Genomic DNA, 26,309 nt, shown 5'->3' with positions numbered 1-26,309 from the left:
TAGAAAGAGGATGTCACTATTTTTCCTCTTCAGGCATTAAATAAAATAAAGTTATTTGTAAAAATACTTCAGAAAGAAGAAGCATATGAGATACTTTCTCTGCTTTTTTATCACTGGTGATAGTTCACTTGCTGTACTTACACTTGACATGAAGAGTCCCTTCCCTAAAACAAGATTTAAGGACACAGTACCTTTGTGTCCTTAAAGAAGGTTGCAAGATAGGGAGCACTCTCAGGTAGGCACAGTTAGACAACAAAGCAACAGCAACTGAACAAACCTTAAGTGGACAGCAAAAAACCACAACTCTATTTATCATGTCTGTTTTACAGTTACACTGCTAGGACAAAGGCTCTGAAAAGGTAACGTGAACAAGTACTGAGAATTAGGCCCTGCTGAGTGTAACTGGCTTTTCTAAAGATCACACAGCAGTCAACATTTTATCAGCACTCCACAAACAAGTTAAGGTTTGGCTGAAATTGAAGGTCTCTCTCCCTTTAGCATATTCTCAGATAATAGAACAAATGTCAAATCAGTACAAGATGGCATATTTACAAAATTGTACCCTGTTTTGCATAACCTAATGATGCAGCAGTTCTTAAGGACTGAACATTTCAAATCTGCTAGAAAAAGATTGCCAAATCTATGACTGTTTCAAACACTTGCCAAAAGCATATCAAATTCAGAGTGAACTGCAAAATAATGTTCTCACAAGTTGAACAGTCTCTTCAGTATGCTTTACATGGCTACTGCGTCTGACCTCCAGAGCTCTGCCCTGATTCAGTCTCAATGAAACATCAAAGGGATGTTTCTTCCAGGCCACCAGATTCTCTGCCATTCAGTCTAGGATTATATTAGGAGCGTCACTCATGCCTGTTTCTCTCTTTTACAAAGCTCTAATTTTTAGTAGTTTAGAACTACATTAAAAGATACTGAACATACCTAATTAGCCCACTTAGGAGCGTGAGTCCTCCCTCAGACCTGACTCCTAACAAACAATATTTAACATCTCACATTCTCTGCCTTCCATAAAGTAAAACCTAATGTCACAGTAATACAAAGGCAGGATGTACCCCTCTTACCACAACTAGTTTCTTGAGTCTATATATTCAGTCATTAATAGTACTCTACATGTTAGGGATGTGCTCATCTTCTCCAAGCAGGTGTGTATACCATCTCATTTCTTTTAAATCAGGGTGCATACTACAGTTTATGCAACTTTTCACTTTTCCTGCCAGCTTTACAGCAATGCAGCAGGATAGAGAATATATGATGCAGCACACAAACCTGACAGCACAGTTAGCAGTGCAAGCTTTAACAGCTTCAGCTGTATGTACTAGCTTTCAGAACAGATTCTGCATTGACCTCAAAACCCGTTCATTTCAGCAAACAGCTCTTGTCAGTGTCAAGGGGCCAGGAGGCTGGCTATTGGGACTGGGACATGGATCAAAGGGGCTGTAAGCCAGGAACATAACTGGGCTGAAGTCAGCAAGGATCTTCAGCAATAACAAAATCCCACAAGACAGTCACTGAGGCTACATGAAATAACAAACTCACTTCTCAAGCCACCCCACCCTCCAGGTTAAAAGTAAAGTCCAAGTACCATATTATTTGGAGCTTTTAACAACAAATGAGGATTTAAGTTGCATTTTCCTTTCTCTAGGAGCAGCAGCGAAGTGTGACAATCTGATCTGATCTAGGCAATTACTCCTCCATCTAGCCACCATTCTCCCCAATTAGTCCTCTGAGTAACACATTTGAAACCTTTAGCTCTTTGGTACTGGCAGTTTTAACGTGGCCATTGCCAGCAATGGATACCATGCCAAGAAAATCCGACTCCTGGCTTGAAAGGATTAAACAGTCCTCTGTTGCCATCTGTGCCGTGAAGCTGGTGAGTGACTTTGTGCACCCAGAGCGTTAACGTTCGTTCTGCACAGCGACAGGAACTCGTATTTACACTGCTACCTCGCAGACCTCCTACTGTTCCCCCTGCCTTAAAGAAACACATTTGGAAAAAGGCAGGCAGGAGGCTGCAGGCTGCTGGTCAGTTCCTGCTGGGCCCAAGAGCTCAGTGGTTAGAAGAGGGAGACAGACACAGTACCAAGTTGTCCAGCAGTCACTACCATTGTCCCCAGTCTTGACCAGAACATCTCATATAGCAGTTTAGAGCACTAGAGTACTGTAAATATAAGTCAAATTACATGTTTCAGTACATATATGTATGTATTTATATGTGTTATCATACTTTTAAAACACTGCAACAACCTCCACCCTTTTTTCTACCCATGACGCTTTTTTTAATGCACACAACAGTGCTACCTGTCTTCTACCCTGCTTACCAACCCAAACACAGAGAATGTTCTATCTCCTCCTCTAACATCAACATTTGGTTCCAGTATCATCATGGCTGGTCTGTGAAACAGTTTTCTGTGAAACATTCCAATAACCAGGGCACAAAGTACCCCTCAGATTCCCACAGTTCTCCCATAGCCGCTGTATTTTCACCTCAGCCTGAAGTTTCCCAAAACCTAACAGAACATTCGGCTGCTCTGCCCTATGCTCAGCTACCTGTGACTTCAAAAAGCCCTTGAGGCAACAGAAATCATCTGGCACATGGAAGAGCAAGTCAAATTAGATTAGAGCAAGTCAACTAGATTAATCATGCTGCAACAAGGACGAACAATCTACATGCAATTTGCTTTCAGCAGGACAAATGCAAATTCCCTCACTCCTGTGCAAACACTGGTCATTTTAGAGCAAACTTTGGACACCCTCTGTCTATGGAGATGGGGCCAACATTTCAGTCCTGACAATGCTGGCTCTCAGTTGCTCCACAATTTGATATCATCACGGTACAGACAGATTAGCCTACCTGTCAAAGTGTTGTAGTATTGAGGAGATTTTGCTTTCCCTGCAAAAAAACCTGTAGATTCCTAAAGCAGGGAAGTTCACACAATACCCATTTTTAAAAAAATTACATTTCAGAAAGAATGGGAGTACATCTGTTTTTGTGAAAAATGTTTAAGATAAAGCATACTTTGCACATGAACATATAAATTTTAAAACAAATTTGTTTCTTAGTGGTTAAAATAAAAAGTTTTTGCAGCTTGTTTTACAGTCTGCAAAGTAGTCAAATGGAAGTTAATGTAAAAATAAAACCCAAAACACCAACAGACCAAACAAACAACAGAAACCCCACACCATTCCCCAAGAGGAAGGTGCCTTGTGCAAATTCAAACACATGAGACTACAGCCTCTAACAGCACAATGCAACAGTTCTAGCAGGAAAGAAGAAAAAAAACTTATTTCTCCCCATAGGGAAAGAACTAAACTGTTTAAAGAACAATATACCAGTTTAGAAATGAAACAACACACAAAAAAAGTGATTTCTTTCTTACATTATAGTTCTTCAGATTATCATTTTCTGTAGGAAGGCCCATGTATCGCTCTGTGTATATTGAATCTGAAATTAAAAAAATCCCAAAATTAGAATCTGTTACTTAATTTTCAGTCTGTCTACCATCAATTTTACCATCAATACAAGTAGTAACAATGCATACTGGAAATCAGGTTTTCCACAATGAAGGATGTAGGTAACCATCGTTATTCAGAATAGTTAATCTTCTTGTTGCCATGGACACCTGAATGCTGAATATTAATATAGCACTTTGTGTCAGTGTTTCCTTATTGTTATTTTTTCAGTAATCCTAAAAAATGACTGAAGATGTTGCAGTAAATAACTAGCATCTGAAAAAAATCTTATTTATTTTATCTAAATGTTATATTTTATCTAAAAATCTATACTATGAAAATATAGTAGTATATTAGGATTCAGCTTGGGTTAAAAAAACCAATGGTATTTTTTGCCATTTTACCATTTGCAGATTTGCAGCTTTGTTTTAAACCCTACAAATTAATGCTCTGCTGCTGTATTCTAATGTCCATTTGACTTCTCAGAGTTGTTGCACTAGAGGTTTTTTTACGCTGAATATGCCTCCATAATCCTTCATTTACCTAGGTAGAAGTGGAATTTAGAGATCTTGATCATTAAAAAAAAATCTTTTCTGTCATACTGTAATATTCATGTCCAAAATATTATGAGGACATTGCTATGTCCCCAACAGACTACTGCTGCTGCCTGCCAGCATGATCTGATCTGCTGAATTAGCTATTATACAGCCTCTGTGCTAGTTGCAGAATGATAAATTATGCCTTCTTTAGTAGAGGTTTGCCAGAGAAAGCTTTCCCTTGAGTGCTTTTGGATAAATAAAAATGAGGAAAATGTTAAAATGTGTTCAGATTCTACCAGCATCGATTCATAACTTCATATAATTTTTTTAATCTGGGAGGAGGGCCCCTATAACTACCCCATTTCTAGCCTCCTGCAACTACTTGAAACCTCATGCTCTAAAGGCTTGAAGCATGTAGACACTTGTCCACTTGATCAGGTTTTTCTCACATCAAGCTATTTTCAAGATTAATTAGATTTATAAAATCCAAATTTTACATGCAAAAAAACCCCCTTGGTACTTTGAGAGAGTAAATTACAATGCAAGTTCAAAGTTAATCCTCACAGTTCATTCTTATAAGTGAAGTTTCATTTTGAAGACACAAAACTTTAACTGCGATGGATTTCTGACACACAGTACTGTGTGTCACCAAAGCAAACGCAGACACATTACAGCCATGCTACCAATATTACAATGATTTAGCCTTCATTAATCGTTAAAGAGATTACCTGAAGTTATAGATCTGACTTTAAAATGGGAAATAATATTTAGCAAATTGGTTTAATTTCAAAACGCAGTGGCCACGAGCTCATAAAAACAGACCAAGTGGCATTTACGTGGCATCTAGTAGATAACCCAAAGTTCTGTGCTACGAATCCACACTTTGCAGCGTGTGCACTGGAAGACATATGGGAATCCTTGTAACGAGGAAGCCCTCACATACCATAATATTGCCAGCGTGACACAGGGGCAACCGCTATTCCACACTTGAACACGCCGCTCCCAGAGCCAAGCACCATGGAGGTCGCATATCCCCCATAAGACTGAGAAGAAAACATTGCTGTTATTTTAGTCAGAAGGGAAAGGATGGGGCCCATCTGCTACACAGTTCATCAGGCATTTATAGGATCAGCGTTTTTCATATTAATGAACTCCATGCTGAATTTGGGTCAGATCTGAGCCAGCCTGCTCGGTCGGGGAAACAGGCACCAAACAGCGCATGGCAGCTGTGGCACTGATGAATGAGAGCCTGATGGGGAACAAGGGCGCAAACGCTGCCGAACTGTGACTCAGCTGAGGATGACTGTGCTTGGTAGCACTGTAGGCAGCAGCAAACGACAGGAAACGAGACACTGCTGAACCGCTGTGTCCCTTCCCGTGCTGGGGGAGTGGGTGGAAGCAGAGCTCTGGCCCACAGTCTGCTCTGATGAGTAGTTGCAACAGGGCGTCCAAAAATTTCCAGCTCCCTTGGAGCAGGCCCATGGTAACTCGCTCCCTAACTCTCCCCCAAAGTGTCAGGAGCAAGACTGTGACTGGGGAGTGAAGGATCTGCTGAGTCTGTGGGAGGAACTGTGCAACAACACACTCCTTGCTACACACAGAAAATTTACTCACAGTCTAGCCTGATACACAGATGAGTAAATATCTGACACACTTGAGCATCCAGGCAGCAAGATACCTAAACACTGTCACCAACCGCCCAAATGACTGCCCTCACCAGAGTTTGAATGGGTTATTTAGGAAAATGTGCCCACCCACATTCAAAAACAACAGCTATTTTTGGATCTCATTCCTGTCTTAAAACCAGATTACAGGCACAGGGAATTGCATCTTATTTCAAAGTCCTCAAATGTTTGCTCCAACTTCAATTCCTAGGTCCTTTCAATGAGATAAGCAAAGTAACGCATGCACTTAGTGATTAAACACTGTATAAATGCCTAACCTGGCCACAGTTCCCCTGTAAATGTATTACTGCTGAATTTATGGCAAACAAAATTCATGTACATGAATTCATGTACAGGCTGACAATGAGAGGCTGACAATTTAAAAACTCAAGATATAAAGAAAATCTGTTTGCCAACAGGTTCAATGTCCAGGATGCATAATCCCAACATAGCTCCAAAGAGGAATGTTCTACTATTCATCCTGAGGGTCATAAGGACTTAAGATGGGATTGCATCAAATAATCAATTTCTGCAGAAAGAATTTTCCTTTCACTACAGTTAATACCATTACATGTGATTTCATAGAACAGAGATGTTTACCCCCAGAAGAAAAGCTATTAAAGACACCATATTGCCATCAAGCAATTTATTCATTTGTGCCTTTCACCTGCAGTGCCCAAATTTCAGTTAGCAATTTAATTCAGCACTGCAATCACTAACACTATGTACACATTTAGCTTTGTAGCTGAGGGTGCATGCTATTAAATGATTAAATATTTCCATCTACTTTGCCAGGTTTAAAGATGCATCAAGTTAGAGAAATCTGGCCTGTGGTTGCAAATACCACGATAACCATCCCACACAGCTGGCTCGAGTGTAATTTCACATCTTTTTTAAAATCAGTCATCCAACTGAAGAAATGCTGTTGAATACATACTTGGATTTTTTTTCTTTTTAGTGTAGGTTCATACTGTACATAGGAACTTGGCAGCATCCATTTAAACTGGTTTTTAATCCCTCTAGTAGTCCTAGAGCCTTTCTCTTACAAAGGCTCCTGAGTGATTGCAAAAGGGTAATGTATAAACACACTTTTAGATGAACTTCATCAGCTCAAGTACTGGATTGTGCTGTGACCCCAGAGGTGCCTCACATGAAGCACTACAGGATCTCACACACGTGACAGCACAATAAATAGTTGTTAAATTAAATACTACTCCAGCCAAAATTTTTTGAGTACTTACCCAACCCCAAATAGCTATTCTGTCCTTATCAACAAAGCTCATTTCAGAAAATTTTCTGAAAGCAAACAGAATAATTAAACACTTAACAGACAGCAAGTATTTGCCATTCTACAGATGTGCCTATTTCCCATCAAGTCTTTCTCTTTCTATTGTACATTTCCCACTTCATCATAAGGACTGCACATGAAAATATATGACAATTCAGGCACGTGTGTTTTTAGGAAATTTAGAAAAAATTAATTTAATTTAAAAAAAGCATCTGTACATATAACACTCTGAAACCCCTCAATCCATAATCACTGCCATTTGTATTGTATTAGGTTAGATTTCACTACCTGTCTTCCTGCCTTGTTTTTTTTAGAAGATGCACTAAAATCAAATTGCAGCAGTAAGGAACAGACCAACACATGGAAATACAGTCAGCATAAAAAAAAAATTTAAAAAAAAATCAAGAAGATTGTGAAATTGTTTAAACTCCTTAACATTTTAAAATCCCACAAAAAAACCCCTGTAAGATCAAATTTCATTGCAATTCTGAGAGATCTATACTGGGATTGTTTGTTTTAGTGAGGTTCTACAAGCATAAACCAAGTGATAAATGTGAACCACAGTTTGAAGGCTGAGTATTTCTCATAATTCGGTGACAAGAGAAACTTGCAAATGCTTGAAGTAAAACTTCCATCTCCAAGTTCCTTGGTAGCGTGTTCTTCTACTAGTATGGCACATATCATAATTTCCATAAAATCAGAGATATGGTTAACTAGTACTAAAGCATTAGCTCTCCTCTCTTTTTAAGCATAAAATGATGGTTGGCATATAAATGACACACTTCAGTGTACAAAATTAAGCAGAATGCAGTTACTTTTTGCCAGTATTTTCCCGATGACCATTTGAAACCTTCGCCTTTTTTTCCCCCCTTACACAACAAGCACGTAAAAGGAGGAGCAGGTGTTGACCTTTCCCTGTGGCTCACCTGGCTGCTTCTATCTGATCTTCCACTTCATATGTTCCCAGCCTCCTGTTTATGGCGTGCATGATCCGGTCGCCCTGGTAGCCGCTGCCCCTGCCGTCGAAGCTGGCCACGATGACGCGCTCCGTGCTCGCCAGGTACGTGGCCCAGCTGAGCCGGAACGCTTGGTCCACTTTCTGACTGCAGGGTCCTGCATAGCTAGGGGAAAAACGTCACAAAATCCAGGCATTTACTCTCCACATATTCTCACATCAAGCAGTTGAAATATAATTACTGCTGACAATTCTGGCCTTTGAAACAGGATAAACTTTCAAATGAAACTGAGGAAACAAGGAAAGCATCACTGACTGACTCCAAGGTGCCACTAAAAGCAATATGATTTTTTGAAACTTCAGCTGTTAATCAAGAAAGCAAGATTTTTGGTTTTGTTTTTGTTTTAATTCTTTCTGCTCTCTAATAAGAAACCTTCATTATTTTGACTTAAGGCAGCTAATCAGAAATCCAAGCCAGGTTTTCTTCTGTTTTGGTATATCTAGTCACCTGAGTTTCAAAGTGATTTTCTCTATTTCTGTTCCACTCACCCATGATTTATTTGGTTTAAGTCAGAAATCAATGAATAGCCTTCAACTGGAAAAATGAAAAATACCATTTTCTATGTCTCATCAGTCTGAACTATTTCTTATGCAGGCTGAGAAAAAGGAAGCAAAACTATAATTGTAACTTTTTATTTGAAAATATTTCAGAAGCACTTGATCATTATGAAATCATACTCTTGAGTGCCTTCATGGTAAAATTCTGTGCAGTGCACTTCTCTAGCCACTGTTCAACACAGTAAGAAATAGAAGAATGGCTCATATGGCTCTATAGCCCACTTTTATCAGTCTTAAAAGCACAGAAAAAACTACTGGAAATTTAATTGAAATTATGGATCCATATAATTCCAAAGTAATTTCTGATATTAGATCACTGTGAACCAGATGTGATCCTGACAAACATCAAGGTAAGTCAATAAAAATAGTGTCATAATCAAAAGAAGCCTTAAGAAGCCAAGAACACTGGCTGTTCATTAAAATGTTCAATGTTCAATGGCACACCAAAAAGTGCTACCAAATTGCATACTATAAAGATGTATCCAACAACTAACAGCCACTTTCCTTACAGAGTCAACTTTTTGTAAAAAAGGAATAACTTAACATTTTTCTTTTAATGCACACCTAAAATTCAGTAATTCACATTTAGAAGAAAACATACCAGGAAGAGCCTGAGGAAGACCAGACCAATCAGCACATGCTCATGGGCTTGTATTTATGCAAAAAAACACACAGCAAATGCAATCCTGACCACAGGATGATGTTTGTCAACATTGACTGACAGTTAAATCACAGAAAACATGCAATATCACACACACTACTTCAGCTTTAGAATACAAGACTTATTCAAGGTTTCATTCTGCATTGTCATTTCATCAAAGATTACTCCCAAGGAACATCACGAGCAGAGGAGGAGGTAAGCTAACATGAACATCCTGGCTGTTAAGTCACATATCTGCCTCAGTGCCAGTGCCAGAGCTGTGCTCATTAAACATTACATCATCTTAGGGCACAGGAATCCACCACGTACTGGGATAAACCCCTATTTTCCATTCCATCTTAAAACTACTTCAAGAAGTAATTAGAAAACATTCCAGTTTTGTGTTTCCTTATTAAGAACATTTGAAGTAGATGAAAGTGATTATTAACACAACACTGCCATGTGGCTGAAAACTTACACATCAAGGAGCAGAGGATGCTTCTTTGATTCATCAAAATGGGGAGGCAGAATCATTTGATACCACAGGTCTAAAAGTGAAAAGAGTTTTGACTTAGGTCAGCTCTCCAGTGAAATTACTTGACATGCATTACAATTCATGCAAGAGAACATTTAAGCCACCCTCTAAAAATGATGGAGCAGCTTCAACTGGACTGTCCTAATATACACATGTAGAAGTTCCTAGCTATTTATTTCAAAAAATGTTTTACAGCTAAACTAGCAGAAAGTAATAAAATCTGGGGAATCAACATGCCGTCTTATGACATTATTCTAAGCTTACATGTGAAACTTGTTATGTCTCTACAGTAGTAAATCTAACACAGGCTCAAAAATAAAATTTATCTCGCAGCAGAGGAAAGAAATTCTACATTATTTTGAACCTGCCAGATAGACTTTGCTTGACAGTTTGTAAAGCATCCCAGAAACATATCCAAGTATCTATTATTTTTGAAGCAATATTGATTCCAGTTCCATTCATGTTATTCTTCCTACCCAAGCTGGCTGTGAGCTGAACATTTTAAAGGCACACCCTGTAAGTTTTGCAAACTGAATGACTCAATTGTTCACTCATGAATTTTAAGTGAACTGATGCTGCAATGCTGATGGACTGCACTGCAGTAATAGTCAGAATGCAAATCTTACAGAAACTTGCCCAGATACAAATATGCAAGGCATCAGAACACTGAAACATAAACAATCTAAATGGAACACATTAAAATACTAATTTTAACTTTTGCATACTCTATAGTCACAGATATACTCACTCTAATAACCTACATGGATTTGTGAGCAGACTTGAAGCTTTAAGTAGGACTACATAAATAGATTTGCTTCTCCTATTTTTGCTATTAAAAATAGAGTCCCCTTACCCAAAAGCTTTTACCCTGAAGACATGAAGTAGTAAGAACAAAGAGGAATAAAAAAATAATGAATATACAACTGATAGCATGAAGAACATCTTTAAATCTCCATCTTGCCTGGAAGATTTCATCTTTAGCCCTAGTAAAAATGTGACAGAAATAAAAGACAGAAAACACAAAGAGAGTTATTATATAAATAAGGTAACAGTGAAAGAAGGGAGGCATCAAAAAGAACAGTGAGCAATGACTGACCTAACTCAATACAATTCATAAAATGGAATTCCATTAAGAATCACTGCTCATTTTATCAGGAGGAAGTTTGTAATGAAGAGAAAAGCCAGTAGCAAAGGCTGGAGCAAGTACAGTTTAGACAGGTACCAGGCCTCCCACTGCTGGGCTCCTTGATGTTGCTCAGCCTGAGAGCACACCACGAACACTTCTCTACCCAAATTCTGAGGGGCACCACTCACAAGGCATTAACAGTTCATTTTCTAGCAGTTTGTTCCAGTCTGTACCAAGGTTTATGCAGTCTCAGTACATGAATGTGCTTTCAAGAATGATTATTCAATCCAAGTCTACTCAACCTATTCAACCCCCACACACAAAGTCAAAGGTGATAGAGTTGAAATGTTGCTTAAATGTTTTTTTCAAGATTTTTTCATTTAGACTACATCTGCTTTTTCATAGTAACTGAACTTCTCCACTCTCCCAGCCTGATAACACAAACCAAGGGGACTTGCACCTGTAAATCAAAAAGACCTACTTGATTTTATAATGTAATTTAAATTCAACAGTGTTAAAAAACTTTGGGTTTGTGCCCCAATCTCATTTCTCTTATTTATTTATTGCACTGTTAGAGACTTCTGGTTTCTAGTTTATTATAAAGGAAAAAGGAGTTAAGCCACTTCTTCATGAAAACATGAAGATACCACTACGGAAAAAGCACATTTTAGATAAGAACATTTTGGGATTTCAAAAAATAATTGAGAATATTTGGAAATCTCAAAAAAAAAAAAAAATCAACTTGCCTCTAAGTTCTGAATAACTGCAAGAATTCCCATTACACCCATCTGTCCTGTCATGCTCCACAGCAGAAGACCTTGAACCACTTGGTGAAAAGGGGGGTGGGGTGGGCGAGGAAAAGTAAAAGACATTTTTGAACTTACTGTATCCACCTATATTAAGGGAGCCAAATTTTTTTGAAGGCATCTGAATATCTTTCAATGAATTTTCCAGTTCAGTGTTTTTTTCCAAGTATCTGAGGACTAAATAACAGAGTAAGTAAGATTCGAAGACTAAACAGATTTTTTCAAATGCACCGCTCTTTAATTATGAACCACTTTAAATATTAAACCTGAGATGATGGCAACTTATATTGCAGCTTTAGTTTACTGCAGTTATTGTTTTTCCTCTCAGATTCAATGTTTACAATATAGTTTTCCTTCAGTTCTTTTTCCCCTGTTTTCCACCTAAATATCATTTCAGAAAAACCAAACAATTATTCAGTAAATAGGTCATACACTATTTACTGTATTCTAGCCCTGTGTAAAATAATGTTAAATAAACTCTGAATAAATATACATCAAGCTATATAATTTATTCTTCTGGTAATTATTTGAAATTAAATTTACCCTTTATAACTGACATTTTTATTATTATACTATGCAATGAGAAGAAAATGAGAATAAATTTACAGTGCAATTTTCTGGCATAATATAAATTAAAGACAATCCCATACCTTTGTCATCAGTGCTTCTGTGCAGGGTAGACATGGGCAGGCCAGGACCTGTTAATAGGGCACAAAACCTTCATGTTTGCAGGCTGGCTTGAAACACAGCCCTCGTAAAGTAATTGGAAACGGGTGAATCATAAAAGCTCAGAACTTGTTTCCTTCCAGTCTGCTCAAGCTAAATTTTAGGTTAGCAGGGCCCAAATTCAAGGATCCCACGGAATGTTTAGGCTGTCTCAGAGATGAGCCACACGACTGTGAGGTGCTGAAGAACAGAATTTCCCCTCTTTAGCAAAGCCCATGCCTTGGTGGTGGACAATGGTTTGGCCATCAGGAAGCTTTGTCACAGGGACCACAGCAGCTGTCTTCAACCACTTTTACAATCTGACAGAAAATTCTGTCTGCTGTCTGTCCTCCTAGCCCATGGATTAAGGAAGATCTTGGCATGTTAATAAACAGCATACACTTAAATTTAAAGTAATTTTGGAGACAATTTTATTTTTCCCAGCCTTTGATTAATTTAACCCTTGTACTGTGTGGCAGGAGCACTTAGAGGTCACAGACAGACTGCAGTCCCCCTGCTTACCCTATGATTACATTACTTGGATTTTCTTCTTGACCAGCACTATCTTAATTTTATTCTCATACATAAAGCACTGCTCTTTACCCAGTCTGTTGCTTGTCACACTTTCAGAGCCTCCAAATTCCTCCTGCAGGCAGAGCTCCCCATACATCTCTCGAGGAGATGCACAGTGGACAGGAGTGTTTTGCAGCTCTTTCAGGTCCACTGACAGATAGAACTAACAAGTTTTATCCCAGTTTTATCCCTTTTTGTCAAGGTACTTCTGAGCCTAGGAGGCAGTATGTTTTTCCATTGCCAATACATTTATCCAATGTTATCAACACATATCATTGTTACACAGTACATATCAAGATCCTGACGAAGTGAACTTCAGCACCCAACTAATCAGTGAGTCATGTTTATGTCAATTAATTCGGGATATACTCACCCAGACAATTTAGCTGATAATACTGTGTGTCTTTGCTGAAGGACACAGAATAATACTGGCATCTTTTTTCATCCAGATTACAGCTAACACATTTAGGCAATTTTGGACTGCTTTCCAAGAGCACTCTGCAAAGTAAATGAGTTTTATCTCAGAGATATTTTTTTAAGCTATGCTAAAGCAGTATATGGTTTTTAAGTAAGATGGCTGAATTAAAAAAGGTAAAATTTGGAAGTGATAGAAACTGATTCAAAAACTAGAGAAAACAGAGTTTCAGCTTTTGAGTTCAATTGATACTGAAATTATAGTAATAGGAAAAAAAGTATGAAGGCTATTTTTAGGTTTTTTTTGCTTGAGGATTGGTTGTTTGTTCTCACAATTTCCCTTTATTAACTGAATTTATAGAAAAATATTTCCATTATTTTTGCAGTTTATACTCTTACACTGATTTTCATTAAATATCTTAAAGATGACCCCACATCAGGCTGAACATATGCATCTTTAAGTTTTCAGTGATTTTTCCTTAAAGTTTCTCTTTCTCGTTAACAAAAATTTTACTCATACTGCAGAAAAAAGAATTTCTTACTTATAAAGATTTCTTCCTCCTGGCATTTCATTATTTTCATTACTGATGTAGTATCTATAAAAGCAAAACATACCGGTTTTAGTAAAATATTTACAGTATAATTAAAAAAATTATCTGACATGTTTGAATCAGATTTTTAATAAGTTAAAAGCCTTCTCCCACTTCTCTCTCCCTGCTTGCTTAGACCCTTGTTACCAGTCCCTAGGGAAGAGGTACCTTATTTACAGATACTTACAAAAATTCATTGGTTACAGCTTCTATGCTGATTACTTCCCAATTTCCTGTAGTAATAGCTACTGGAACCTGGAGCAGGGGAAAAGGCAAGGCAAGAAGTAGGACATGAGACTCCTGGATCACCAGGAGAAGCACAAGCCAGCAGTGACTGTCCTAGAGAAAATTCCTCACCTGTGAGCCATTTATGTAATGGATGTGCTTGTAACCTGCTGTGTCGCTGAAGACTTTGTAGTAGGAAGCCTTGTCGGGTGCAAAGTGAGGGACAGATGGCTGAAACTTGAACATAAGAGAGATGTCTATTAAAGCAAAAAACAAAACTCCAGATCCTAAGCGATAAATTTAGGTTTTAATATCTCTAACCAGGACTCTCAATGCTTACAACAAGGCATCAATGAATATACTGCAAACATTTTTGCCTTCTGACTTAGCAGGTAGAATCCATAGCCGTCACTCTTAAAATAAGCACACTTGAAATATTTTCCTGCTCCTTAAGCAGCAGAATTTCCTGAGTATTAGTCCTGGCAGTGATCCACACCCCCCAACTCTCTCCCCCCGCCCAGAATTTGAAGTACTTTTGGTGGTCTTAGTTTTCTACAATTTTAGGAAACAATATGTGCATCTACTTCCAAAAGCACTGTTTTATTTAACCCAATGCAGCTGTAACTTATAAAAATGCAAATTTTGCAAATTCATGTTTTTCTTGAATTTCCCATTTTAAAACACATACTTGTGAACAAATTCTTTGAACTCAATTTTTTTTTTTAGCTTAACAGTGAAAAATGTCCTGCTCTATTAAAAAAAACACAAGCTGCTTTCCAAGAGGAAATTTTGCTAGCAAGTAGGTGATTACAGAATGACAGAGAATTCAAACTGGAATAATATTTTCATGAAGTAATGATCCATTTATCAATTGAGAGTGACAGAAATGAATCAATTTCTTCTATTGACTGCCATTTGAATGTGCTACATATGGTAGAAAAAAGGAGAGGAATGAAATTGAGCTGAATGAAATAAAACTTATTTCTGTGACAAATGCCCAAAGGATCTAAATGCTAATTAGGCAACTGACACAATGTAACTGCCTCGGAGATGTTGCACCCATCCTGAAATGGTGAAACAAAGCTGAAGTGATTTGCCTCTGGTCATTCAGAAAGCAATGACAGAAATTAAGTCTTTCTAACCGTGTGCTCCAAATAACCTCTCCTTGTTCCCAAGCAATATTTCTGCAAAAATTAATCTGGCAAATATTTTGCTAGCTCTTCCCTTATTTTTCAAAGTGTGACTTTCCTTTAACTCAACTGGCAAGCTCTAATAGCTGATGACCTGGAAGCCTTATAGAGCAATGCAGGCTTTTCTGAGCATTCTTCATTTAAACATTATTTCATCTCTATTAAAAAAAAACAAAACCAAAGTGCCAAAAACCCAAAAAAACCATAAACCAAAACCACCAACAAAAAACCTAAAAAGCTCTCCCCACCAAAACCCATAAAAGATATTATAGGTACAAAGAGAGGACTATATGTCTATATTCTACACACACAGATAATTTACTTAAATTTTTCTACACATGAGTATGTGCATATATATATAGATCTTGCAAATGTATAAAGATATTTCTTATCAGTCAAATATCATTTTATCATTCCTAAGAAGGTGAAAAAAATAAAAAAGGAATAAATATACCTATCCTATCCTCTCTTCAGTCCTCCCTACTCTCTATTTCTTTCTCAAATCCAAGAATCGTACAGTGAGATTATCATTTCTTCCAACAGCTCCTAAGAAGTGGGTTGTCTCTTTAAAAGAAACAAAAAACCAACAACCTAGTTTAGTGGCACAGACTTGCATTTTGCCCTCTCATTTTGCACAACTGTTTACAAAGTCTGCAGCTTGATCATCACATTGTCTAATTGTGAAGCCTTTGCTGCAGAGAAGCAAAATGTGTCAGCGTTAAGGCCTTCCTTTCCATATCAAATTTGACAGCAGGTGGGTTGATCTCTCATCTTCATACTGCGGATGATTTCATCCCTGCTGTTGCCTCCCTCTTTGCATTTCTTTAAACTTTCATTTTTGACTTCAAAAGTGAATTAGTGACTAAAGCATAATCAGTGTGTGGAAAATGCGGGAGTGGAAAGTGTACTCTGTGTTCTCATCAAAAACTCTGAAACTCATTTCTCCCTCCAAATCTGAACTTTTGCATCTCTGCTTCACTTCCCCCAGATCTTCTGTGTGGTTCATTAGGTGCCTACTCCCTACCATGTACAAAAGGACTGAGAGGCAGCTTGGAAAGCATCATCCAGACAGTAGCGGCTGGTTTGGCAGAAGTGCATGAAAATTTTAATCTGGCCAGTTACATTCATCTTGTCCTCACTTCTCTTCAATGCAGGGGAAAAATAAATAAATGAGTAGCCCCAATTAAATCCTCAAATGGTTTGTTGCAACCTGATTGACTAAAAATTACCTTTGTCCTTAATGCCTTTTTTCCAATACAATTCAAAGCTTACAGAATACACTTCTAGATACATTTTATTCCCTAGATCTTTCTGGAGGTAGTAGGAAGACTAGAAAGTAGGTAAACTAGAATAGCTGGCAACTCCCCAGAACAAAGGGAATTCTGAATCTGGGCTCCTGCATTTTCCCCTACCTACTGCTACCAAAGCAGCAGGTCAGAAGCAGAAAGGAGTCTGGAAAGGGCACTCTGCTTTTGGTAAGCTGAACATAAAATCATAGAATGGTGTGGGTTGGAAGGGACCTTGAAGTTCATCTTGCTCCAACCCCCCTGCCATGGGAAAGGACACCTTCCACTAGACCAGGGGGCTCTAAGCCCCATCCAACTTGGTCTAAAACAGAGATGGGGTATCCACAGCTTCTCTGGACAACCTATTCCAGTGCCTCACCACCCTCCCAGTGAAGAATTTCTTTCTAACCCCTAATCTGAGCCTACTCTTTCAATTTAAAGCCAGAACCTCTTGTCCTGTCAACAAGATGCACAGGTCACAGAGGACACGATTAGAGCTCCAGCTACACTGCCCTGTCAGCCCACCCTGGGAGTTCAGAACCCATTACCCACAAAAAAATTAAGCTTAACCCCAGGTGTGGGGTGACATTTGAGATAATTTTTTCCTGTACATGTAAAACACAGCAAGCAAGAGGATTCGACCTACACACAAGGGGCACTGCAAAATGCAACAGGCTCATGTGAAATTTTCATAATTATCAGAATTATTTAGCATGCAGCAGTTTTAGAAATTGAATACTCACTCTGCCAATCCAGCCAGTTGTACTTTCTTCAGTAAATTGTTTTTCCTAAGAACAAGAAAAACAAACAATCCCACAACAATTATGTTTATTTTACATCAGGCTTTATTTCTACAAAGATAAACATAGAGATATATTCTACTCTTTTCTAGTTTCGTCTACCATTGCAACTCTCCCACCTAATTTCTCTTACCTTTGGACATGACCAAGTAGCATTTTCAAAGTCACAGACTGTGAGGACTGAAAAATTCTGAATTCTTCTGAGCCACTGCAGACAAATCCTTTCATCTGTCACCCATGTTACAACACTCAAATAATGATCACTGAAAACAGTAACAACATAAGATATTTAAAATCCTCTCTATAATAGCATACCATACAATTGCATTCAGCAATTCACTGAATGAGACTCATCTGGCTATTTTCATTTCAATCTACTCTTCAACAATAAACAATGATGCAAATGTAATTGAGCCATTTTTTCAACTGTTTTTGCTGCTAGTAGATGCCTTGGTTATTTTCAGAGATATAATAAAGAAATAGATGGCTCATACAAACCCACATCCAGAAAGACTGCAATTAAATTTTAACAGCTATTCTCTAATGCATAAAATAATAGCTACTCCAGGCTGTTCATAAATCTTGTACTGTGTGCATCTAGAGGAAATTCTTCTGAATATTAAGCTGTATATGCCTTAGATTAAGCAATTTTATCCTTAGCTGCCTGAAGTTGGTTGCTTGTAATTATTTTCTGAATGATAGATACGTTTTGTTCAATTTAGTAGTTATTTCTTTAGTTACAGTGGAGGGAGAGATCATGCCAAAACCAGATGACTATTTGAATATTTTACTTTCATGTTCAGAATACCACCCAGCTGACATGAACGATGAAGTATCAGAAAAAAAAAAACCATTTTCATGAATATTCCTGTATATTAATTTTAAAAATGCGCCACATAAAATTTAGTGGCTTTGTTTACCATAACGATCTGTTAGATGTACTGTCTTTTCTTATTTTAGATCTTTTCCTATCTCCTTGAAGCCTTATGAACTAAAATAAAACAAACTTCCCCTCCAAGGCAAGTATACATTTTTAACCGTAATTTGCACATTTGACTTAGTTCCAAGTTCATGTTCCCTTTTCCCCCAAAGTTAGTTAACAAAAATGTGTGGGAAGTCTTGTGATAAGAGTATCTTTCTGATCACTGCAGTTTGGGGAAGGAAACACTACAATTAGTGTGGATGGATTAAAAATATGTCAGTTGGTTATCAAAAACCTTCAGATTTATTCCTACATTACAGTTTCAAATTCATGTTTGTAAAAGGTCTATTTCTGCATGTATATTTGACTGGGATGTCAGCAGGTCATTTAATTGCTACTGCCATTGAGTCTGCAGGAGCTTGTTGGTGAAAAAAAAATAAAAATAAAACATCACTCTTCCTGTACCTATAATAGTGGTTTCCCTTGTTTTGTATAAGGGGAATTAGTCCCACATTTATCATCCCTTCAAAGTGAGAGTTGTTAATAATTCTGGTGACTATAGATCATTAATCAGACAAGATGAACATTACAAGGAAAACAAACAAAACAAATACCATTTGCTATTACAAGAACCATCTCTCCCCTGTGAGAGTGGGCATGCACCTTCAGCACTCAACAACACACAAAAGGTTAACTAAGCTGCAATTAACTCAAGTTTAAAGTACAGTAGTTTTGCACTGCCCTTCCTCATTTTTTGCTGAAAAGGGATACTCTGCAACTACTCTACTTATAAGTCAGCCTAATCTAGGATAGATAATTTCAGACAAGAAGGATCCATTCCCTTCATCCTTCTGCTGGCCAATTCGAACCCCCTGTATCCATGGTGCCAAAACCAGTGTTTAAATGCTGGATGGATTTCATGCTGGTCATTCAAGCAGAATGTCAGGTTTCAAGTACATGGCAAAGCACTGCCATTCCAGATTCTGGCAGTTTTTCTTGACAAATAAAACTCTTACTCTGCAACATAAGTGAGCTGTGCCCCCTTCATATGTAGGGGTAAAACTGGTGCTCATCCAAGCTCTGGATAGTGCTGTAGCAGGCGACCATTTGCTGAGGCACTGCCCTTCAACATCCCCAACTAGGCAGGTGGAGTGAGGTATGCCACCAACTCAAACCCAGTTTTGCTCAAAATTTAGCTCCATGGAAGTAAAAATAGAATTTTCCATCAAAAAAACTAACCTTTCCTGTCATACAGTGGTGTACATATAAATACAATGTAAACATTCAATACTTTGTGCTTCCAACAAAAAACCCCATCCAACAGCAGCACTGCACATTGCTCACCTTTTCCTACTTGTATACTTTGCTCTTGCAAAGTTCCCCAAGACTTGTTCTGGCCACCTTAGCTTTTGCAGGATACATAAGGTGAGACTTGATCATTATTTGTATCAGCCAATGGGAGAAGGAGTGAATTTTGATCCTTGAACTCATCATTCAAGATTTATATTTGTATTAATCCTGACTAACAGAGTGGAAAAATCAATTTTTAAATGGATGGACTCCATGTAACTCACACCTCTGTTAGCCAGATGGATGCGACGCTGGAAGGTAGCTGATGGTTATTCTCCTCACATCAACTTCCATAAGGTATTAACAAAAATTTTAAAAACCCTCTAAGACAGCAAAGATCTTAATCAGTACTGAGCAAAATGTAAAGGGCTTTTAATTCTGAGGCACTGGAATACTGGAGAAAACAAGGCACGGCAGCCATCTAACATGCAGCTATGGCAGTGTGACTGCAAGGGAAGGATAAAGAACAACATATTCATAAGAACTTGCATCTCTGTTAACACATGGATGTTACACTGTGGTGAGGCTGAAATGAAAGAGCACTGATTTTCCAGTTATAGGCCCCCACGTATAAAATGCCGGTTTTATGCATAAGCTAACAGACCTTTGTTTTTTTCTGGTTTATCAGTAAAACCTGTGCTTTCATACCCATCATGTTTGTAAGTGCAAACCTCTAAAAATTTCCACAATACTGTTAAAAAGAAAAAAAAACAAACCCCAAGATTTGGGATAGCAAATTGTGTGCATGCACTTTAAATTGATGTAGCTGCTCTTTACAAAATACATTTATATCATGTTGTGCATTTCCAGTGGCATTTTGAGGAATACAATTTTCCATTTACTCTGAGAGGTGCTGATTTCGCTGATTTTCACCATCTTCCCAAAGAAAACAAACATTTTAAGTATGAATCTGAAGACAACCACGATACCTTGCCTTAGCAAGGAGTCTGCTTCCAATGAAATCAAATCTTCACTTACCATTAAGGTTTTGTTTTGTTGTTTTTTTTTTTTCTCCAGTGAATAGAAATACATATATTATAATTTGATTATACGAAAACTTGCTCATATTAAAGTTGTACTGTGAAATGACTTCACCATAGTTAGACTCCACTGAATGTGATGAGCCAAGAACTTGTCACATTCTGAATATAACATACATGGAATATGCCATCTATATATAATCACTAGGAGGATAATCTCTGTGCAGATTTTCTCTGGTAAATCTTGTTGCTACCAGAGCCACATTACACGGAAAAACTGCCATATACACTGAATACAGGGAGGTCACATATAAAAGCTCCTCCTCTCCCATCAAAAGAAACAATCGCATATCAAATATTTAACCTAAATGTCTCACCTTGATTTTATTTCTGCAGGTGGAAAAATTTCAACAGACTTGAAAGTTGGAAGTGATGTGGTATCCACAATAAAGAACTGTACAGTTGGATTTGTAGCTCCTGCCTAAAAATAAAATTTTTCATTGTATTTTTGCAGAGAGAATATTCTTTGGGAAGCATTTGAAATTATAGATGAATAAGTCACTACAGACAGAAAGATAAAACCAACCAACTGCAAACATGTGAGAAGACAAGTTCCTAAATGCAGTTTTATGACTGGTACATAAATTATCCTTTGTATTTTTCACACAGAAGTGTTGGTTATCGGTTTCTAGATTAGAAAGACTACTACATTTAGAAACAATCACAGGGATTGCTGTATTTGACCAGATCTCATCCTACATACCACACACAGTACCTAGAGAGAATCAAATCCATTGCTAACACACAGGAAAATGCTTCTCCATGGAAGCAGCACCTTACATGAACTAATCATATCACAGCTGCCTGTATCACAACCAAAGCTGTGACTGCAGCATGCACTGCACTATCTCTGGTGTAATGCTGCTGACAGCAAAAGAGCTCTGTCAGCAAGGGCTGCTTCTCTTGTGGTTACCCAGCCAAGTCCTTCTGGTGACAGCTAGGTAGCTAAACTTGATCCACCTCCAGAAGTCAGCAATATTCCAAACGAAAGTGGTTTGTAATAAAATGTGTTATTTAGATTGGCAATTCATTCTACACCTTTGTCTCTTCTCAGGGGGCATGCTCAGGACTGCAGCTGTCAGTGACCCTTCTGGGGAAGGCTCCAAGGGCACAGGCCATGTGCTCCAGGACCTTTGAGAAGGGTAGGGAGCGACCATGGCTGCTGCAGAGAAAGCTGAGGTGGGCATAAAGAGGGCAATTTCTCCACCAGGCAGCTGTACCAGATAAGCAATAGCTGGCTGTATCATCTGCCCTGCCCCATTATCAAGACTGAAAATATCTTCCTGGGATGGCCAGATCATCATGGATTGGGGCAGGCAGGGCATGCTGATGCCTTAAGCCAACACAGAGTATAAAATACCAGGGGTGAACAGAAAGAACTAAAATGATGGACTTGAGATGATTTCAACCCATCTATTCCTTCCCAGCAATGGGGATGCCCAGCACTGTGCTGATGAGTGTATTATGGAGGTCAGATATGAGAACATGCTTGTATTAACACCCAGCAGGGTAGTGCAATTGTTGTACTCTAACTGTAATTTGTACTTGCTTTATGTCTTAAGTGCATTGCTTAGATAAATCAAAATCCTGTATAACACCAAATAAAAGGTAAATCCTGTATTAAATACTAAATCCTCCCCACATGGAGCACATGAAGGAGCACTCTGCACTCTGACTCTCATCCCATTCAGCCCAGTGCCAACTGTGCCATGACTAGTGGGCATAAGGTCATGTGGAGAGGAGGCGGTAGGAGGAGGAGCTCCTTGCACTAAAGCTTTCACTCTCACAGCTAACACTGGAAGAGCTTAAGGTGTGGGCAAAGAAACTCCTTTAGAAGATTCCTCCTCTTCCTCTCAATACAGGAAACTGAAAATGCTAGATTAGCTGAAGAAGATTCCATTATCAATACCATGCACAACACTAAGCTAATGTACATCTGCCTAATGCCTTGTACCAACTCAGCTCCCTGAGAGATTTTTTATCTCAACATCTACTCACTACCTCTAAATTTTATAGTGAAACAACAAAACCTTAAATCATACTTTTTTCCCTCCCTCTTTTTTCTTTCCCCTGGAGATAATAAAATACTTTAACATTGCCAGATGCTGTTGACTTCAGAAAGAGTAATCACAGCAAGCTGTTGAGGAGAGACAGACAATATTTTCATTAGCAGGAACTGATTAAATGAGACTACTCTCTTAATGAAACTGCAGAACAAACATGTTTAATAAATAACACAGACCTTGGGATATGGGATTTTAATGGTCTTTGGATACTGCAAGGTGTCTTCAGAATAAAAGGAATACTCTATAACAGGGACTTCTGTATCATTAAAGGATGCATATGCCAAAAAATTGCCATTTGGAGACCACCACAGAGCAGAATGGGTGCCAAACATTTCCTCTGAAAGAGATGCAAATGTATTTAAGTTATAATTGATAAGTCGGCTCTTCTATCCTAGGTGCTGTTCTCATTAGTTTTTAATAGGATTTTTTAAAATTGAAGTTCAGATACTAAAATGCAGACTGTTTGTTGGGGTTCTGAAATGAGACATTAAATCAATGTTTATAATCTAACACGTGAAGCTAATTCACAGTAAAATTTCCAGTGACACAACGCTAACTAGGCAAACTCATATATATTCTTAGATCACACTAGCCAGGCATTAAGCCCAGGTAAGAATGCATGCTCTTTTAAAATACAGAGTTTGATTAATTTGAATTTTTCAGTGGTAAGGAATGAGATAACAATTACAATAAACCAAAGTTTTTACATAATAATGGAAAGTAAAACTTGCTTGATGTAGTTACCTTCATAAACCCAGTCTGGTATTCCATTGAAAATTTTATTTTCTTCTCCATTTTTAGTGATTTGCACTGCTTCTTCTGTTGGTGAAGCTTTTACATAAACATTATTATTCCAAACATATGCCTGCAAAACATCATTGTGATAACAATTACTACTACAGTAAATCTTACTTCCTTTCTTTATTTCATCTACAGGGCAATTTACAACAGATGACAAAAAACATCTTTAAAAGCTGCATTTCACCAAACAGCCTTGATACTTAACAAACTTGGAATTACTAATACAAAGCAGGGTGAGCAGTATAACTTCAGGCCAAGATGCAGAAAACCAAATCAAATATGAAAAGTGATATGACGACTCTATATTGAGTTTTGAAAATCTTCAATTCATTTTCTCCCAAATACAAACTCATTTTCCTTCATCAGGAGTTTTCCACTAATTTTTCTTTCAAAGAAAACTACCAGGGCTTCGGTAAAACATTCACTGGGGTCTCAGGGCTGCCAATAGCTCTGCAAAGCTGGTACATTTCTTCAGCAGCACTCAGAACTCCAGTTTTTGGCACCTCCTGCCTCTCTAATCACCCCTGGTTCTCATCTTCAATAACTGAACAACACAGTTTTATTCCAGAACTTTGCTCCAAGATGCAGAAACTCTTTTTTCATCTTCCTTTGCTTCTGTTGCCGGTCTTTATAATTGACATACAAATTCACTAAGCAATAAGAATAAATGAACACCACACTGTCCTGTGGCAGTCTAACACACAACACAAGGAAGGCACAAGCCTTGCAAATGTGGTGGTTGGCAGCATTGACATGGACTGAAGAGGAGAGGAGGAAGAAAACAACAGTGGGAAAGAGTACAAGATCGATTTTAATCCTCTAGTCCCATTACATCCATCCATCAAGTAAAACTTCATCAATTTCTGTGTAATTAGGAGATAAAAATCACAGAGTGACAATTAAATAGACAGTTGTAATGCTGCTGTCTTTGAAAAGGATGAGCTACTGTCTGCAACTGTGAAAACACAAAGTTCCTGTGCGTTTGTGCATTTCATGACTGCTGGGGCTACTAGTTACTTTCAGGAATGCATTTTCATCAAAGAACAAAAGAAAACACACAGAGGAACTTTGGAGTCTTTCCAGCTACAGTAGTCAATTTTGAGACTAGTTCAGCTACTTTACCTAGCAGTAGGAAAGTACCAAAACTCCAAGGGTACAGACAACACGAGCTTCCATGTCATGTGTAGGAAAATGACTCTATATAAAGTTTTATTTTTCTTTACTAACCAGCTTATGACCAACAGGTGACCAGGATATATACTGTGTATCATTAGGTAGTAGTCCATCATCTAAGATAGAACTGGAAAAACAAAAACAAAATGCAGCCAAGAGAAATCAGTGAAATGACATTTTAGTGCAAAATGAATGTTAAAACAACATTTTATGTGCAAAAATTACTGACCTGTTACTGAAATCATAGATGTGATACGAAGCTGTAAAGGAATGCCTCCACAACTGCAAAAGAATTATTTTAATAGTAAAGAAAATAAATTTCACCAGGTTTCACATCTCTTGCAGCTTGAATTCCCCCTAAAGCTCTCCTTGTGATTTTTATTAAGATATTTAATATTATTTTTATTAAGATTAGAGATATTTTTATTAAGATTAGAGAGAACACAATGAACATACAAGGGTAACAGATCCCTACCAGGTTTAAGGAAAAATTAAAGAATTTCCACTCTTCTGGGGTCATCACTTAAATACTCTGACTGAGGCCACTGACTGATTAATGACAGAGCTACAGATGCCATAGATGCTGCAGATTTTCAGAAACCCTTGTAGCTACATGGCAGACTATCATCAGTGTGCAGTTAACCCTCCTCCTTGTGCTTTACTGGCTCATTTCCTGTTTCCTGTCTCATTTTTCATGTTGTATTATTTAACTTGGCATCTCATTTTATAATAGCTCTCACAAGTCCCAGCAGTATGTCTGCAGCATTTCCTCCACTACCAGGGTGACCTATTCCCATTCATACTGTCACAGAAATAAAACCCTTTGAGTAATCTGCCTCTTGAAATCTGTATCGCTCTGTAGGCACTTAACTGAGAGAAGGATGATGATGATGATAATGCACACACATTTAAACATGTTCACTACGTGGGGCTGGAGAGGTTTGATTCAGCCCACAGCACTGACATATTGCAATAATGCTCCCTTCTAAGAGGGCTCTTGGATATTTGTATGAAGATATAAACCAACAACTTAGTACTACACAGCCAGATGGCTATTACATAACAAGTGTCTACATCCTCATGATTCATTTTGTTACTCTCTTTCTTTGCAATAAAGATTAATAATAACAGAACTTTCAATCACACTGTTATATAAAGGTTAAAATATCTTGCTTCAGCATTAAAACAAAATTAACTCCTATGAATGCAACAAATAAATACTACAGAGCAATAAATTACAAGTAGAGGAGATATGTAGGGTGGCTGGTAAAATATTAGGCATTTTGTGCCCTTTAATGATGAGTGAAGAGACAAATAATTCTGAACAATTCAGAAAAACAAAAGCTAGGAGGCTTAGGAGGATCCAGCATGGAAGCTAAAACTGAAAAAATTGATGCCTGAGTGCACAGACTGCATCTGGCACAGCTCAAGAACCACTCTGGGACTGCAAGGCCCGGGCATGTAGACAGTGTTCAGTGACACAGGGCTCAAGTATTTGCACAAGTCAGCGCTGAACTTTTTACAAACAGAACAGG

At 38.0% G+C, this 26,309-nt stretch overlaps 1 protein-coding gene across 1 annotated transcript in view; it reads right to left on the bottom strand.

The window, feature by feature from the left end:
• DPP4 (dipeptidyl peptidase 4) overlaps nt 1-26,309 on the bottom strand; it is a 40,119-nt gene that overhangs the window by 3,938 nt on the left and 9,872 nt on the right. The window contains exons 6-23 of the mRNA XM_054278053.1: nt 25,004-25,056; nt 24,829-24,901; nt 23,545-23,665; nt 22,977-23,137; nt 21,052-21,155; nt 17,556-17,685; nt 17,366-17,410; nt 14,279-14,383; nt 14,109-14,176; nt 13,874-13,927; nt 13,291-13,415; nt 12,290-12,337; nt 11,718-11,816; nt 9,651-9,720; nt 7,886-8,080; nt 6,913-6,967; nt 4,951-5,050; nt 3,396-3,460 (exon numbers count right to left, since the gene is read on the bottom strand). Coding sequence (XP_054134028.1) covers nt 3,396-3,460; nt 4,951-5,050; nt 6,913-6,967; nt 7,886-8,080; nt 9,651-9,720; nt 11,718-11,816; nt 12,290-12,337; nt 13,291-13,415; nt 13,874-13,927; nt 14,109-14,176; nt 14,279-14,383; nt 17,366-17,410; nt 17,556-17,685; nt 21,052-21,155; nt 22,977-23,137; nt 23,545-23,665; nt 24,829-24,901; nt 25,004-25,056 — 1,671 coding nt within the window. The remainder of the gene's footprint in view (nt 1-3,395; nt 3,461-4,950; nt 5,051-6,912; nt 6,968-7,885; nt 8,081-9,650; nt 9,721-11,717; nt 11,817-12,289; nt 12,338-13,290; nt 13,416-13,873; nt 13,928-14,108; nt 14,177-14,278; nt 14,384-17,365; nt 17,411-17,555; nt 17,686-21,051; nt 21,156-22,976; nt 23,138-23,544; nt 23,666-24,828; nt 24,902-25,003; nt 25,057-26,309) is intronic.

Source organism: Melozone crissalis, unplaced genomic scaffold (assembly GCF_028551555.1).
Source record: "Melozone crissalis strain CALT ecotype California unplaced genomic scaffold, PUWL_Pcris_2 ptg000023l_1, whole genome shotgun sequence".
NCBI classification, from domain to species: Eukaryota; Metazoa; Chordata; class Aves; order Passeriformes; family Passerellidae; genus Melozone; species Melozone crissalis.
The sequence above is the reverse complement of the archived record's forward strand: the minus strand, read 5'-3'. Positions and strand labels throughout refer to the sequence as shown.